General features: G+C 53.8%; 1 protein-coding gene across 3 annotated transcripts in view; it reads left to right on the plus strand.

The window, feature by feature from the left end:
- The window catches only part of STUM (stum, mechanosensory transduction mediator homolog), a 64,796-nt gene extending 54,303 nt beyond the window's left edge, over positions 1-10,493 (plus strand). For all 3 annotated transcript variants that reach the window (XR_014231509.1, XM_082341813.1, XM_082341814.1), the window contains one exon: positions 4,233-10,493. Coding sequence is in view for 2 of the 3 variants with exons in the window: in XM_082341813.1 (XP_082197939.1) it covers positions 4,233-4,267 (35 nt within the window). In the remaining variant the exon portion in view is untranslated. The remainder of the gene's footprint in view (positions 1-4,232) is intronic.
- The last annotated feature ends 5,204 nt before the right edge of the window (positions 10,494-15,697 follow it).

The raw sequence follows: 15,697 nt of genomic DNA on the forward strand, positions 1-15,697 counted from the left end.
GGGAGCCCCCGTTCAGCTCAGAAACAGCCCGGCTGACAACCATGGTAGCGGGGGTGTGGCCCGCGTGAGCTCAGATCCCCTGTGCCTCCATCATGCCATTTCCAGAAAGAAGGAAAAGGCCACTGGGTATGTTTGCCCTCAGGAAACACTGTAACTGTTTTTTTACAACTAGAACAGCATCATTTCAACTTCTTTTAAACTAAGCTCTTTGTTCCTTGATGCTAAAGCCTTGCTCTTCCTAATTTGTCTGCAGTGGACCTTCACCAGTCACTTAACACAAACTTGATCCCGACACAAAACTACCAGAGGAGACTTGATTAACATTTTAAAAATAACCTAGTGAGATCTTAAAACAGACACCTATTTTAAGCAGCCGCGCTCATCACCCTGTGCCCCTGTGCATGTCCCTCCCTGTATTGTCACACGTTCTGTCTACCTCATTAGGCCTCAGTTCCTCACTAACAAGGACCACGTCTCCTCAGGCCCTTTGCCCTTCTCCCCGCACCCCACGCTCCTACTGTGTCCTACACCTGACAAAACCATTGGCAGGTGGAATGTCAGTGCCAGAGGTGAGCTGTGCCAGGTAAGGACAGCAGAAGCAGGAGGGGAAGCCCAGGGGTCGGGGGCTCTAGAATGATCTAGAATGATTCCTAGTTGACCCAGTCTGAGTTCAGGATCCTGTGAGGATCCCAGATTCAGGGCACACACAGATGCCAGGGCCCAGCAAGGCTCGGGTCAGTGACCAATTAAGCCACCAGGCCGGAGAAAATGCAGGTCCCTGAGCCTGAGTGAGCTCGGCAGAGCCCGTAGATTGGTCAGACAGGCTGCTTGGAAGCAGCTCCCCCCACTGCCTGCGATGCTGGACTGCCAGGGCATCCCAGAGTTAGAGCTGGGAGACAGGGGCAGCCAGAGAAGAGGGAGGGGGACACTGGGCAGGCAGAAGCTGAGGAGCAGTCAGAAGACAGTCCTTCCTTGCTGGGGAGAGCAGCTCTCGGGGCAGGGGCTGCTGTCAGGGAGGACGTCGGTGAGTGGGCAGAGCAGGCAGAGACCAAGGCAGGCCCCTCATGGGAGCCTTGCCCCACGGGCCTGTCCACGGACCACTTGCGTTTGTGGGGAGGGGTGCAGAGCATCGCTAATTGGACAGAAGTGCTGGCTGTCATCCCGTGAGTCCTGAGAAGCCAAGGCTGACAATTTCCCAGGGGAGTTGGGTGCTTCCCGAGAGGCCTGTGTAAGCTCCAGACCCTGGTCCCAGTTGGAAACTGGAAGGGGCCTCTGCTCTCAGAGGCTTCCTCAGCGGCAGATGGACAGCCTGTGACGGCTGCCCCGTCTCCACCCAGTATGAGCCCCGACCCCTCTTACTGCATCATCTCCTCATCACACAACTGTCTGGCCAGGCACTGGGGCATGTCAGTAAGGAAATTTCCTGTTACAGCGGCACAAGCCTGTGTCACAGGATGGGTCTCAATAAATGTGTTGGTGCCTAATCTGATCCCTAGAGCTTTCTGGTATTCTTTTTTTTTGGTCATGCTTGATACCAGGACCCACAGGGTCTGGATCTTAGAGATAGCTTCAAGAACTCCCCTTATCACCTCCTAGAGGAGAAAACAGAGACCCGAGAAGGGCAGATGGGGACCTGTCACTTCCTCACCTTCCATCACCCTAGCTGTTGACTCAGTAGAAATCCCTCTTCTGTGGCTGGTGTCGGGGCCATATTTGGGCTGCAGGCTAATCAAGTGCTGGAACCCACCTCCCCACCCTTCCTACCCTCTTCCCCCCCCATCCAAGCTTTCACTGTAGGTCACCTCCTTGGTTCCAGGCATGCTGTCTTTGTGTCAGACTTTTTAGAACACTGTTTGGGGTATGCACTTGAGGGCTGCACCAGAAAACCCAACACACCTCACCGCTACCCACTTACCCCACCTGGCCACCAGACTTGCTCACCCATCTCAGCAAGGGGTGCCTTTGCCCCTCCTCCAAAAAGTAAGCCCACCCTCAAAGGATGAGTAATTGCCACTGTTGAGCTGGTGCTGTGGGCTGGAACTGCCCCGAGCAACAATGGAGTGTGTGTATCCCAGGATGACTACGTAGACGAGAATAGCCACAATTGACTTATTTGTCCTGGTAGGTAGTTGGATAAGGGGCTGTCCTTTCTGGTGTCACTCCAGCCCCATCCTGTGAAGAGGAAGGGAAGTTTTCAATTATAACAATACAGGGTGATTTTTTTTACCTGGCATTGCCTGGGGTGTCATCAAGAAATGTACCATCAAGAAAAACCTCCTAAGAGGGGAATCAGAGAGATATAGATCAAAGTAAAAGTTAAAATCAGGAACTTATAAGGCCGCTGCTCTATTTATATTAATAATAACAAATAACAGTCAACAACAGCCTGTATTGGTTGTGGGTCAATAAATATTTGGTAGTTGTACGAGAGCCTCTTTCTACTGCCATACCCATGACAGACATGGCTAATCAATCATGACACTTCCTGCTGAATAGTCTTACATGTTCTTAACACAGGACTTCAGGCAGTCACTATCAATGGATCCAAGATGTCTGCAAGATAAAGTCTGTTTGCCATCCCCCACCTGGGTCTTTCCCAAAGCAATAGGTTTTATATATGTGGCTCCTGTCCACATAAAAGGCGAACCCCGTGGCTCAGACAGAGCTGGGCTGGGGCCAGGATGGGTCACTTCAACATCTTTAGGCTGTCACAGTTAAACCTGTCCTGTACCCGTCCCTCTTGGGGTCCATCCAGAATTCATCTCAAGACAAACATGGGTTGGGGGTGGAAGAAGAGTGAGGGGCAGGAGGTGAGCAGAAGAGCGGCCTTGGCTGAGATATGGAGGGAAGGGGAGAGAGCTTCTTGGCAGTGTCTCACCGAGTGTGACCCCCAGGGAGGGGAGCACGCTCTCTGTGCGCTCCTGCAGCCAAGTCCACACGCCTGCTGGGGCTGGCCGCTGGCCGCAGTGGCTGGTCACCGTAAATACTGGCCACAGCCCGCTTCCATCTCCTGGGCCCCACTGTGCATTCTCCCTCTTTTTATATTTCAGGCAGTCCCTCTGGCCTCTGTTTTCAGACTGTTTTCTCTTTCTCTTTTTCTCCTCCTCCTCATGCTGCCTCATACCCCTGTGTTGCTCCAAAGTTTCCCAAGGTGAGTCTGTTGGGGGATGACAGGCCTCATGCCTGGGCTGTCTGGGGCCTCCCCTTCACTGCCCTGCCCCGCACCCCCAATGCACACAAACACCCCCGCTCCCAATTGGTCAACAAGCTTCTATTTTCAGAAGCTTCTTTTTTTTTTTTATTTTGGACAATGTTTAATTAAACACAGACACAAGTAGAAGGTCTAGTACAATGAGACCCTAAACGCGCATATTGGCTTTAACCATTATCCGCTCATGGCCACTCTGGTTTCATCTATTACTCCCTACATCTTCCTCTACCCTGAACACCTAAATCTGATGAATATCTGGTAAATAAAGAGAAAAACTACATGTAAGTCCCCTGATGCTCCTCTGTGGGCTGAGTTACCAGCTAACAGGGGTAACCGCTCAGCAAATTCCAGACTTATAATGTCACCCTTAAATATTTCAGTAGATGTCTTTAAAAAAAAAAAAGAAACAAACAAAACCACAATACCCTTTCATGCTCAAATAAACTAGCATCAGTTCCTTGATATCAACAATGGTCAATTTTTTCCCATGTCCTCGTAATCATCACCAAGGCTTTAAAGGCTCGAAGCCATCAGTCGCCTTGGCCTGTGCCAGAGACGTCCAGCTGATGGAGCACGCACGCTTGGCTCCCGCCTGCTGTACGCTGTCTTCCTTTTTAATTCTTTCCTCCTCTCGGTCCACATGTACCAGATGCCCATCACTTGGGGAAGCCGGCCTGGTACCTTCTCCCAAGGCTCCGCATTGGGAAATCACAGCAGGCCAGTCTGCTGCGGCCACTTTTGTGCAGTAGCTTCAGGGGTGTGGATTCAGGAGCACAGTGATAACCTTCCAAGCCCCACCAGATCTGCAGCAGACACCCTCCTCTCATATATCCCCCACTAAACCCAAAGAGCCACTGTTCTCCATTCATCCCTTTGTTTCCCATTAAAAGCCAATGACCTTGGCAGTCATTTACACCTCTGTGTGAATAAGTTCTAGCATATTCTTGTCTGGGGGCACCGCCTGGAGAAGTGCTGAGGGATGTGGGTGTCTGACCATCTCTCCTCTGCTTCTTCCTTACAGGCTACAAGGAGCAGGGCATCCCACAGCAGCTGTGAGCCCGGGCGAGCCACTGAGAAGCCCGGTGTCCAGGAGGGCCACGTCAGGCAGAGGCGGGCACGGGGTCTTCACACGTTGTCTTCTGCCGCTTCCCGGGTTTGAAGTGGAAAGAGGGGACTTAAAAATATTATTTATTTTGAAAACGCATCTGCTTTTCTCAGCAGGCTCTAAGGGCTACCAGCTCCTCCCGCTGCTCCAGACAGCCCTGTAGTGCAGACACACAGGGCATCTGGGTTGGGTGGGGAGTGGGATGGAGATGGGAATGCCTAGAGAGAGGCAGGAGCGCCCCGGCCCGGCCCGCTTCGCGTCACCCGCTGCCCACTGCGAGGGCGCGAGGGGCCGCCAGTCCAGGCAGCAGTGGCCCCGTCCAGACGAGCAGGGCTCGTCAAGGGGCAGGACTGCAGCGGACACCTCCTCCGGGTGCCCAGCCGCTGCCAGATTGGTCTCCTGGGGGCAGCGGGTGTGAGGATGGACAGACTCCAGCCCAGTGTGGAAAGGCCTGCTGTGCCCTCAGCTGTCAGGGGGACGGATCCCCGCAGGTGTCTGCTGACCCTAATCGCAGCCCTCACCTCCTCGCCCCTGAAATCTCCAGGCCTGGGTGTGTTTGACCTTTGTTTCCCTGGGAAGGAGGGCAGTGGCTCTATTCCCGGGGCGAAACTGCTGGAATTGCCGGATGTTCATTCACAAATTTACCAACCCAGGCTTGCATGGGCAGCCTTCCCCATTATACTTAACACCATTTGGGGTCCACACTCCCTTTTCTGAAATCCTTGGGGCCGAATGGGTCTCTGACGTGACAAATTTTGCATCTGAGGAGGAGAATAAGAGATATTTGCCGTACATTTCCTTACAGCCCGGCAGAGTCTGGACAGCGCACCACCATCAAACGCGCGACCATTTCTGCAGAGAAACATGTGAATAGTCAGACTAATTAGGATCAATAAAACTGTAAATAGCCTTACCACAGTACAGGTCAGATTTTGCCACTAAATAAGCTATGGGAGAAAACTCACCATTTGAGAGCTTTGGCGGTTTTAGAATTGTGAAAAAAGAAAAAGAAAAAAAAACTGTATGGGGTGCTGGCCCTCTCTCTGAAAATCCTTCTTGCAAACAGATGCATTCAGGTGGTACTGTTGGTGTTACACAGGGATTTCTCCTGTTGCAAAGGGACGGTCAGGCTCTTTAAGACGCCTCTGTAAGTGATTGTTACAGAGCCGGAGTCAACAGAAGCTGTCTGATTCAAGATCAATCAGAAATTAAGAGAACGGAGATCTAAATGACAGTGACAAGGTGGACATTTACATGTCTGTTTTCTTTTCATTTTCATTCTAATGTAGGAATCGCTAGAATGTGGGACTGGCCCAAAGCCGAGTTTTTGGCCTTACTGGACTTTGTGCCATTGGGTGTGTTTCTCTCCAAGGGGCATTTCCTATCCATCAGGGGCTCAGTCAGAATTTGGCCAGGGCTGGAGGAGTGGTCTGTCTGGCCTTTTTTCCCGTGCTAGACAGGAAGGCTTGGGGAGCCGGCCGCAGGACAGGTCCCTTGCTCCACCGTGAGCCCCTTTGCGAGCCGCTGCTTGCATAGTCTCTGTTCCTACAACCCTCCACCTGGGGCAGTGGCCCACCCACCCCATCCACTGGGCTTTCTAATTACAGTCCTGCTGGGAAGTGGACCTCAGGGTCCCTGTGGCCTGGAGAGCAAACCGGCATCCTGGGAGAGACAGAATTCCTACCAGCCACTTGCTCCCCCAGCCCACCCTGGCCCTGACTCAGGGGTGGGTTCTCTCCTCCTTGGCCTGATCCTACCCCTTAGTTCTGATGAGCTGCCTGGGGCCGGGTTGCACTTTCTGGACACCTGGCAGTGTCTATGTCTTCCCCCTCCTTTCTCCCCGGCCCCAACCTGGGCCTTTGCTGCTTCTTTCACATGTGGAAGCCTCTGTGTTTTCAAGGTGTGGGCTCAGATCTGGTTTTATGCAGAAAGTCAGAACCTTCTGCTGTGTGAAGACAGCAGCCTCCAGGCCAAGAGGAGGGCAGGCTGGCGGCTGGCTGCTCTCGAGGAAGCGGCGTCAGAGCCCAGAGCCTCCCCTAGAATCAGATCAAAACAGCTCCAGCTGAGGGAAGTAACTCCAGCCCACGGCCCGTCACCCCAAACAGCTCCCCCGAGTTTGCTTGACACGCCGGAGAGATAGCAGGTGTCAGGAGGGGACTGCCCCCACAGGGAGAGGGTGGATCTTATTTTCCTGGCATGGCCAGGGGTGGCTGCTGAGGAGGTAGAGAAGACAGAGCAATTTATGTCTCGTGTTTAGTGACGCATTCAGACACAGGTGGAGTTTTCCTGAGTGTCAAGTGTCACTATGTGTCCCAGTGTGGGATGGCTTCATGCCAGGGTCTGTGTGCTTGGAAGGACATCTCCCCTCCTACCCCCCAGTTCCCCAGATCCTCCCCTCACCTGCGGCTGCTTCTCCAAGCTTGAGAAGACACCAGCCTCAAGAGGCAGCCCCTTTCCAGGTAACTGACGTGCAGAAGAAACCAAGAGGACCCCAGCCCGTCTTCTGAACAATGAGTCTATGCGGATTGCCAGGCGGGTGGATCAGCTCAAAATAGCTTCTCTCTGAGTGAGACCATGGTCTCAGCATCATCGTCATCATTAGATAAGGAACAGTGGCTGGTGTACCGCTAGTCCTCTGAGCTGGCCGCTCAGGCTTTTAGATGGCCAAAGGTAATTTATGAAACACCAGCCAGCTGAAAAGCATAGTTCTCTGGCCAGCGAGACCTTGGTTGACACACAGCCCTCTGGTGACAGATCTGGGCTTACCTCAGTGGTGCAGCACAAGGGTGATGGTCCAGAAACCCCAGGGTGCATTTCAGGTCCAGCCATTTGTCAGTCAGAATTCCGTAGGACATTCCTAGGCCACGGGTGTTCGGGGCAGGGATCACAGGCACACAGAGAACTTCGCAGTGAATGAGATACTCCCAGAACCTAATTATGACACTTGGAACACAGTGGCAATTCCCTTGGGCCAGAGCAGGATCCTGGAGCAAGAATGAGCCACCTGGCCGCCTGGGAGTGTCTTGTGGACAGTGGAGACAGCTGACCTGGACCTTAAGATCGGAGCCCAAGCCAAGACTTCGGGCCGGGAAGGCCGGGGTCCCCGTGGGGAGCAACAGGGGCGGATGGCTCCCGGCTCCGGTCCGGCACCCCTCCTGCCTGCCGTGGTGCTGAGGCTGCAAGCAGGAGCCCTCCCGCAGCCCCCGCCTGACGAGCAGCAGGCCTGGCCTTGGAGCCAGCCTCTGGCTGCGCTTGAGGGAAGGTAAGGAAGGGACACGAGGCCCTCTCTCTGCTGCCTCGGACTCACGTGTCAGCCCCAATGACAAGGGCAGCCTCTAGATGCTGGGCCCTTGCCAGGCACCGTGGCGTGCATTTCATCTCCTGTGACCCTTACCGATAGCCTGCCGGGGAATTGGAGGCGGGGGAATATCAGTGTGCGGGGATGGGAGGGGGTGGGGTGGTTTTCAGATGTCAGAACTGAGGCGCCAAGAGAGGGTCCTCTCGGGGTCAGTGCCCGGCCCACCCAGAAGTAGTAGGGTGGCACCCTGCTGTCACCATCCTGGGTGGCCCTCAAACCTGCGCTCCCTCGATGAAAGCAGGCAAACCTGCCTGGTCCCAACACGCAGGACCCCGCCCAGGGGCTCTGGTCCCTGACCCACCGCGTCTCAGAGGCACGGCAGTGACTTCAGCCTCGTCTGGGCGCCACCAGGGCTGAGGGGCTGTAGGGAGCTGGCAAACAGGGAGTACAGAAAGAAAGCCACAGGGAAACGTTTCCCCCTGGAGGAACGGGACCCACATCTCAGAAAGAAAACTCAAACACCAAGCCCTGAGGCCAGCGAAAGGAGACACCGAATCCACAGGACCGGGAGGATGGCTCCCAAAGGCCTGGGGCTCCTGAGGAGGAAAGCAAGGCACTGGCTGACAGTGGTCTTTCTGGGCCATCTTGGCTCTTTAAAATTAAAAAAACAAAAAAACAAAGACCTGACATGTTTTCTTTAGTGAGCCCCCATCCCTGCCCAGACAGGTGAGTTTGTGAGGGTCACTTCCGTTCTGCCTGGATCCAGCTCCTCTGGGCCGCTGGGCGCCAGCCAGGGCGGATCCCACCCTGGGAGAAGCACTGGGCCATGGGGATTTAATGACAGGATTTAATGACACTGTTTTAATCCTGTTAGTGATGTTGACAGAGAAAGCCTCCTCCGTTGTGTAAACGGCCTGGGGATGTGTAATTGAGATGTAAGTCCTCCAGTTGTTGGCTGCAGGGGCTGTTCACTGTTATTGCTACTCCCTCTGCCGGCTTGCTTAGAGGGCTTTCAACAGGGGCATGGGAGGTGGATGAGCACTTTTAAAGCACCCACCGCCACCTCAGCCACACAGACCCTCCCCAGAGACCATGACCTTGTCTGTGGGACGAGCAGTTTGAAGCAGTTGCTGACCCTCAGCTCACACACACGCCCCCATGGAACCTGGCCTTTGTCTCTATGGGCTCCCTGTGCTGGCCTCTAGCAGGCCTACCAGTGGAGGCTCCCCGTTTTGCTTTTATGCATTCAGCAAGCGCTCAGTGGGCATTAAGTGGGCCAAGCAGGTCCTGGGCGTGGCCTCGGAGAAGCAGCTCAAAGATACCACTTCCCTGGTGAGCAGTGTCTCTAGCATCCCCACCTCCACAGGTGGAATAGCAAGGTGAGTGGAGGTCCAAGAGGGGAGATGCTCTCCAAGGCCTGGGGCTGGAGCCTCTCCCCCCCAGAGAGCTCTGTGTGTATTGGAGGAGACAGGAGTCCAGGCTGTCAGGGGAAGGGAGGCTGAGGTCAGCCTGAGCAAGTGGCGGTGCCCGGGGTCCTGTATTTGTCATCACTTTTCTTCCCGTTGGATTCTCAGAACTTCAGAACGTTCTTGGGCTCAACAGAGGTGTTGTTCAGATTCTCATGGATCCACCCCAGATCCCACGTGGAGACAGGACGAGCCACTCTGGTGACGGATGGGGGAAACTCCAACCAGAGTGACCCCGAACGTCCCCCAAGCCTGGGGGGTGAGTTCCAGCCTCAGCGCTATTCGTCTCTCCCAGTGTCTTGTGCCTCAGTTTAAAACCTATAGCTTGGGTACAAGGAGGGGCTTGGGCAACCGTCCTTCTTCCCACTTCTCTCAGAGCAAAGGGCTTGGAGGATGAGCCTTGTCAGGCGAGGGACGGACAGGGAGTAGCTGGCCCCATGGACTTAGAGGCCGGGACTCTTCCTAGTAAAACAGAAACACTGGCCCCCCAATTCCACTCTCCCTTCCTGATCCTGCCCCAGAGAGGGGAGGTTGACCACAGGGTCCCACTTGTGTGTCCTAATTTCTGGTACAAGTTGTCTCTCGCTTTTGATTTAGCTGTGGAATCTCTGTTCCTAACCCCTCTTCCTCCCCGTCTGGATTTGCCAAAATGCCAACCACCTGGGCTGGTCCGGACTCCACAGTCATCCCTGACCCCGCACTTTCACCCTGGAGTGAGCAGAAGCACAGACACATGCACACCCCCGCCTGTGCACATGCTCACACCCACACACGGCGTGCATGTGCACATTCACAGCCCCTTTGATGCCGGGAGAAGTCAGGCCAGGGTCTGTCTGGAGACTCAGGATTGGGACTTAACGTCTCCAAAGGAGCCTCGTGCCCCATGCAGGAGCCATCTCCCTTCGGCAGGGGCTCTGGCTGGTGGCACTTTTGCCGTCATCACCCCCATCCCAGGCCCAGATGCCCACACTGTTTCCTCTCCCTCCGGGGCCCCTGGTCTTGGACCTCTTCCTCCCAGGGTCCACGGGCTTAGCACCCGCACCCCAGCAAACCTGGTTGTGCTCAGCCCCATGCCCCTGCTTGGCCTTCTGTGGGAGGGGCAAGAGGAGTCTTCCCAGAGAAGAGGGGACAATGGTCTCTTTCCGGGCTCCTGTAGGACTGCAGACAACCCTGTCCTCTGAGGTCCTTATCTGTTCCTACCACCCTCCCACCGGCCCCGGTATAGGAACCAGTGAGGAGAGAAAGGGGACGGAGGTCACGTCCACCCCACTTTCTGGGTTAGCGCTTGGCCCATGTTCCAAGCAGGGAGAGGGTGATGGTGGCTATAAGTGGCCTGGGCGCCCTGAGCGAGCCCTTGGCCGGCCCCCTTCACAGGCTAAGCTCCATGCTGTTGTACATGGTGCCATTTTTTAAAAAAACAACATACATAGAAACAAGACTGGTTCTGTGCATATCAGTTGAATTTATATATGGATGAGTGTTGTGGTTTACAGTTTTTGATTCTGTGATTGGCTTTGTTTGGGTCGCTCTTCTTTATGTTAAATTAATCGCCGTACAGTTCTATTGTTCTCTGGCAAGAGCTACTCACTCATCTCCAGGGCTTTCTTGTCTCACTTCTACCCTGACCATTGGGAGCCCACCCTACCTCCACAAGCTTCCCCTGGGATCCAATCCAGCCAAGGGGCTTTTCCAGCCCATGGCAATGACTGGAGCCTTCCTCGGTTCCAAGAGAGGAAGAAATTTCTAATGTCACAGACTAGGGAAGCTTCCAGACTTGCCCTGGCCCAAACCTTGCAGCCTGGGACCCAGGCCTGCCTGCAGCTTAGCTCCCACAGACCCTCAAAACCCAGCCCCCATCCCCAGCCCTGGCGGACCTGCCCACTGCTGCTGGGTCTCTACAGCGCCCTCTAGGCACTGAGCAGGGTTCCGTTTTCTCCAGCCTTCTGCCAGCTTTCAGATGTGTAATTCAAGCACCTTTACTGTACATGTAATGAAAAATACCATATATGACAATAAAAACTTGTGTACATATCTCCATGTACATATTTATATATTCCTATTATAAATATAGAAAGCATGGCATCTCTCTGACATTCCAAGTTTGTGTTTTTTAAAATCCCAGAACTATGGCTTTGGAAACCTTTTCTTCCTTTCCCTCTTTTCTATGTAATAAACACCCATGTGACCTTTCTGGTGGCTTCTCAAATCCCTGTGTCCTCTCATTTTCAGAATTGGGCAGATCTCTGACTGGTCCTCGATGCCTCCCTCCTTCTCCCTCGGCAGCATTTGCTGTTGGTGTCCTTCCTGTTACGAAGGTTGCCCTTCTCCAAGGCGGGCCTTGCCTTCCTTCAGACTTCTTCCTCGCATCCCCCTTCTCCTGGGAGGCTTGTACAAGTTACTCCTCAAAGGCCCACATGTTTGGTAATCTGATCCCTTCTCAACCTGGAGTTTGCACGCTAAATCGAGTGTTGGGCCCAGACTGGGTTTTCCAAAAATAAGTGTACAGATGAAACTCATTTCCTTCTCTTGATTGCCAGACGGGTTGATGAGGGATGTGTGTATAGCGTACTTATTTGTGCAAGTCTCCTGTGTAAATGAGAAGCTGGGTAAGTGTGGTTAGGAGGACTTATAACTAGCGGTTCAGTTGTAACAAGGGACTGGTTGAGCTGATGTTACCTTGGAGGGAATTTCAGGGCATGGCCCGTGGCCCAGTCGGTGTTCTCTTTAATAACTGAGTGAAGACCTAGAGAGCTTATCAAATGTGTTGATGAAGGGAACTAAATATATTAGACCAATCAGAATTCAAAAAGCTCTTGAGAGGCAGTGGCCATCTAACAAGATGAAATCTAATAGCGTTAAATGAACAAGTCGTGCTTGGAATTAAGAAGGCTCCAGGCTCTCCCTCGTGCCAGGGAAGCATCTGACAGGCAGCTTGCACTCAGCAGCTCTGCGGTGTAGGTGACAGAACAGACCGTCTGATTTCCGATGCCTTAGGAGCAGCAAGCTGGGGTCCAGAACGAGGCCACATCTGCAGTGCTGCATTCAGCACTGGGGGCTGTGGGAGGTGAATCCCCACGTGCCACCCCAATACTCACACCCCAAGGGAAAGGCCTTGCCGCTCACTGTTTCCTCATGTCAGCCTGGGACCCCTGGTGGCCGCCATCCTCGTCCACTTGCCGGGGGGGCGTTTTGGTGTGTCTATACTGAGAGATGCTGCCATCTCGGGGCCTTGATGTTGCTGTGGCCCCAAAGAGTGAATCTGCTGCAAGGTACACCTTCCAGGGAGACTTCAGGCTCAACCTCAGGGACTGCTTCGAGGCCCCAGAAATGCCATCTGTGCCTAAGGGTTGACTTTAGTCGCTGCTAAAACCAGGACTCAAAGCTCGAGGCAGCATAATGACCGAAGGCACATCACGGTCGCCCAGACACCCCAGGGAGCATTTCTTGACCATGTGCGTCTTCCAAGTACTTACTGTGCTCAGATTATTCCAGGAATGCTTTTGGCTAGAGACTTCTTCCTGCAGAGGGTTCCGGCTTCAGAGGGGCTGGTGGGATGGCACAGTGGGAGATGAAGTTAGCAGCACCCTCCAGCCCTGCTACGTGACAGAAAAGAACCCTGGGGGGCACCGACATCTCTCCGCTCCCCGCCGCCACCCACTCATCCTGAGGAAGGTGACATGGCTGAAACTTCTAGTGCTTCTCCTGGAGGGTGAGGAATAGTGTCCCCCAAAGAGACAAAGAGTTCTCCTCAGACCCAGAGGGAAGGGGCTGTGAAAAGCACAGAGCCATCTGCTGTCCAGAGGTCCCTGCACTCCCAGAGCCCAGGCTCTGGGGGAGATCTGTGGTCGCCTGTAGTCAGTCGCAGGAGGGGATGCGGCAGGATTCACGGGGGACAGGAGGCGGGTGGGCCATGGTTGGGTTTGTGGACGGGGCCGAGGATCTATCCTGAAGATGCATGGCCTTCGGAGCAGGAAGAGAGCACCCAGCTGGGGCAGAGAGCATCCTGGGAGCAAGGACTTAACTAGGATTTGTTGTCACTAGTGAGAGGGACTCGACTTGAATCCGTTTATGGAAAGGAAGAATGGAATGGAGGGAGGGAGGGCAGAGGTGCTGAGGAAGCAGCGGGCCCGGGCAGCTCCCTGAGCAGGAAGTTGCGTCCTGTACGCGTGGCTCCTCTCCCCCAGCCCGTGACCTGTCCTCAGCCCCCAGCTGGCCAGTGGCCCAAAGTCCTGGAGGATGGCCGCCAGCTAGGTCACTGAGACCTTCTCACACAGCGACATAAACTAGGAATTACTGAGATGGTCAATTGGCTGGTAGCAGGGGGCGGCAGGGGACCCCCTGCAAAAAAAGAGGAGACAGAGCAATGTCTGGCCACGTGAGTGGGGTACACTTTCATGGCTCCGGGGCCAGCCCCACGTCCTGGGCCCAGGGTGCCTCGGGTACTTCCGGTGCCCACCCACTTCCCAGTGTCTGTGGGGCGCAGCTGTGCAGCCACTCGTGTGGCCTGTGGCCCTGAGTGTCCTTGTGGAAAACCTGGAGACCTGAATGGCCCCTGGGTTAGTGCCCCCTCCGCCCACGATGCTGAGTCCAGGCCCCCCGACGGGCTCTGGCTCCGTGGAGGGTAATCAGAGGCGAAGGTGTTCAGAGCAGGAGCCTGCAGCTGTCTCTCCAGTCAGGGCGGTGGATATTTATATTTTTGTCAAAAATAGCTATGTTTAAAAAAAAAAAAAAAGGCTCTAGAAAGCAAAGAAACTTTTAAAACTAGGAATGTCTTCAGTGAAGGAAATAAGCACTTTCCAAACCCTTAGAAGCTGTCCCCATCTCCTGAGGTTCCAGGCCAGGAGGGGAACCCAGCAGTCAGGGGACAGAGAATTCGCCTCCGCTGTTGCTTTTGAGTTTCTGGGGAAACTTGAAACACATCCCGAATCTTCTGAAAAAGCTGAGGTGGTGATGTATAGATTTTTATTACAAAGGGGTCAGAGCTGTGGCTTTGAGCATCCTGTCCCCCCAGCATGGGGGTGTCCCCAGATTCTGCCACCTGCTCCCTCTCCCTGAGCGGAGGCAGCGCTCCTCCCCTTGCCACGCAGATCCTCGCTGGCTCCCAGGCCCAGCTCAGGAACCGCATCCACCAGGGCGAGACAAGACTGCAATCTTCTTTGCTCTGCTCTCCACCTGCCTTTCCCAGGGGCCAGCTTCTCCCCTACTCAGCGCATGGGATTCTGGGGGAGGAAGCCACTCACAGACCCCTCCCCACCCCAGACAGGCCCATAGCATGTCCCTTTTGCTGGGCTAACCTGCAAAGATCCGGTTCTTTCCTGAGATCTTTCTAACAGGAGTACAGGAAAGCTATTTTCCCTCCTTGGTCCTGAGGCGGTGGTTTGTCAGCCCAGATCTGCCAATGGCCAAGGTCCCCCCACTCATGGAGACACGAGGATGGAGCAAGACATCAGCACACGGGGAAGAGTAGAGGTGAGAGAGGGAGGGAGGATGTCACCCGTCACCCCCAAGGCAGTACCACCCCTGCCCATCCCACAGTTTAAATACATGAGCCATCTATGCTCCTCTCCCCTCTCTCCCTCCCCCTCTCCCTGCCTTTTTTTCTTTCTTCCTTTTCATAAACTTGTTCAAGTTGAGATTCTCTCACTAATAAGAAAAAATCCTAAGTAAATATTTGTTCCCAAAGCCTCCTCTGGGTCATCCTATCTTCACTGTTCTTCCCACCTATGAACAATATCCGCCATCTACTGAGCTTCTACAACGCGTCAGACACAGACTAGATCCTTACGTACATTGCATGTACACATACACATACATATATACACACACTCACACACACGTGTGCATGCGCCAGGCCTGGGCACACGAGTGACTGTTTTCCACCTGTGACAAGTGATGGATCTGCCTCCTACGTGTTTCAGGATTTCATCTCTTCCAGCCCTGTCCTCCCAGCTTCCCACTCCACCCGACCCCTCCTGTCTCACCTGACGGTAGTGGAGAACACTATTTAGAAGAAAAAATGTAGGTGTATATATGCACAGTGATTTCAATGAAAACTTTTTTTTACATTAAAAAGTTCCAGGGAATCCCCTGGTGGTCCAGTGGTTAGGGCTCCGCGCTTTCACTGCCTGGGATCGATCCCTGATTGGGGAACTAAGATCCCACAAGCCTCACGGCATGGCCAAATAAATAAATAAATAAATAAATAAATAAGAAGTTCCAGAAAAGGTTAACATACATACAAAACCCCTTTCTTTCCCCACCAATAAAAGATTGTAAGTATGGACCCTCCAGGTGGGTGCAGGGCCTTCGAGCACGTGGCAAGGCACCAAAAGCATGCTGGGAGTTGCTAGCTGGTTCATGAGGAGCCAGTTAGAGAATAAGAAACTAAGGCTGAAGGCTCAGGACTTACGTCTAAGTTTCTCCTTTTTAGCCGTTGTGAGAACTGCACCCAGAGGTTAGTGTTCCAAAGTCCCTGGGAATTCTCTGTGATTCTGGACCCTCAGTCAGTGTCCTGCCGTCCAGCCCCACTAAATTCTCCACAAAGCAAGGCCAGTGGCCCAAGTCACTTCACAGAGGGAACTAGGCTTCTCAGACATGAAACTCTCCCCCAAATAGCA

Source organism: Balaenoptera borealis (assembly GCF_965194805.1).
Source record: "Balaenoptera borealis genome assembly, chromosome: 1".
NCBI lineage: Eukaryota > Metazoa > Chordata > Mammalia > Artiodactyla > Balaenopteridae > Balaenoptera > Balaenoptera borealis.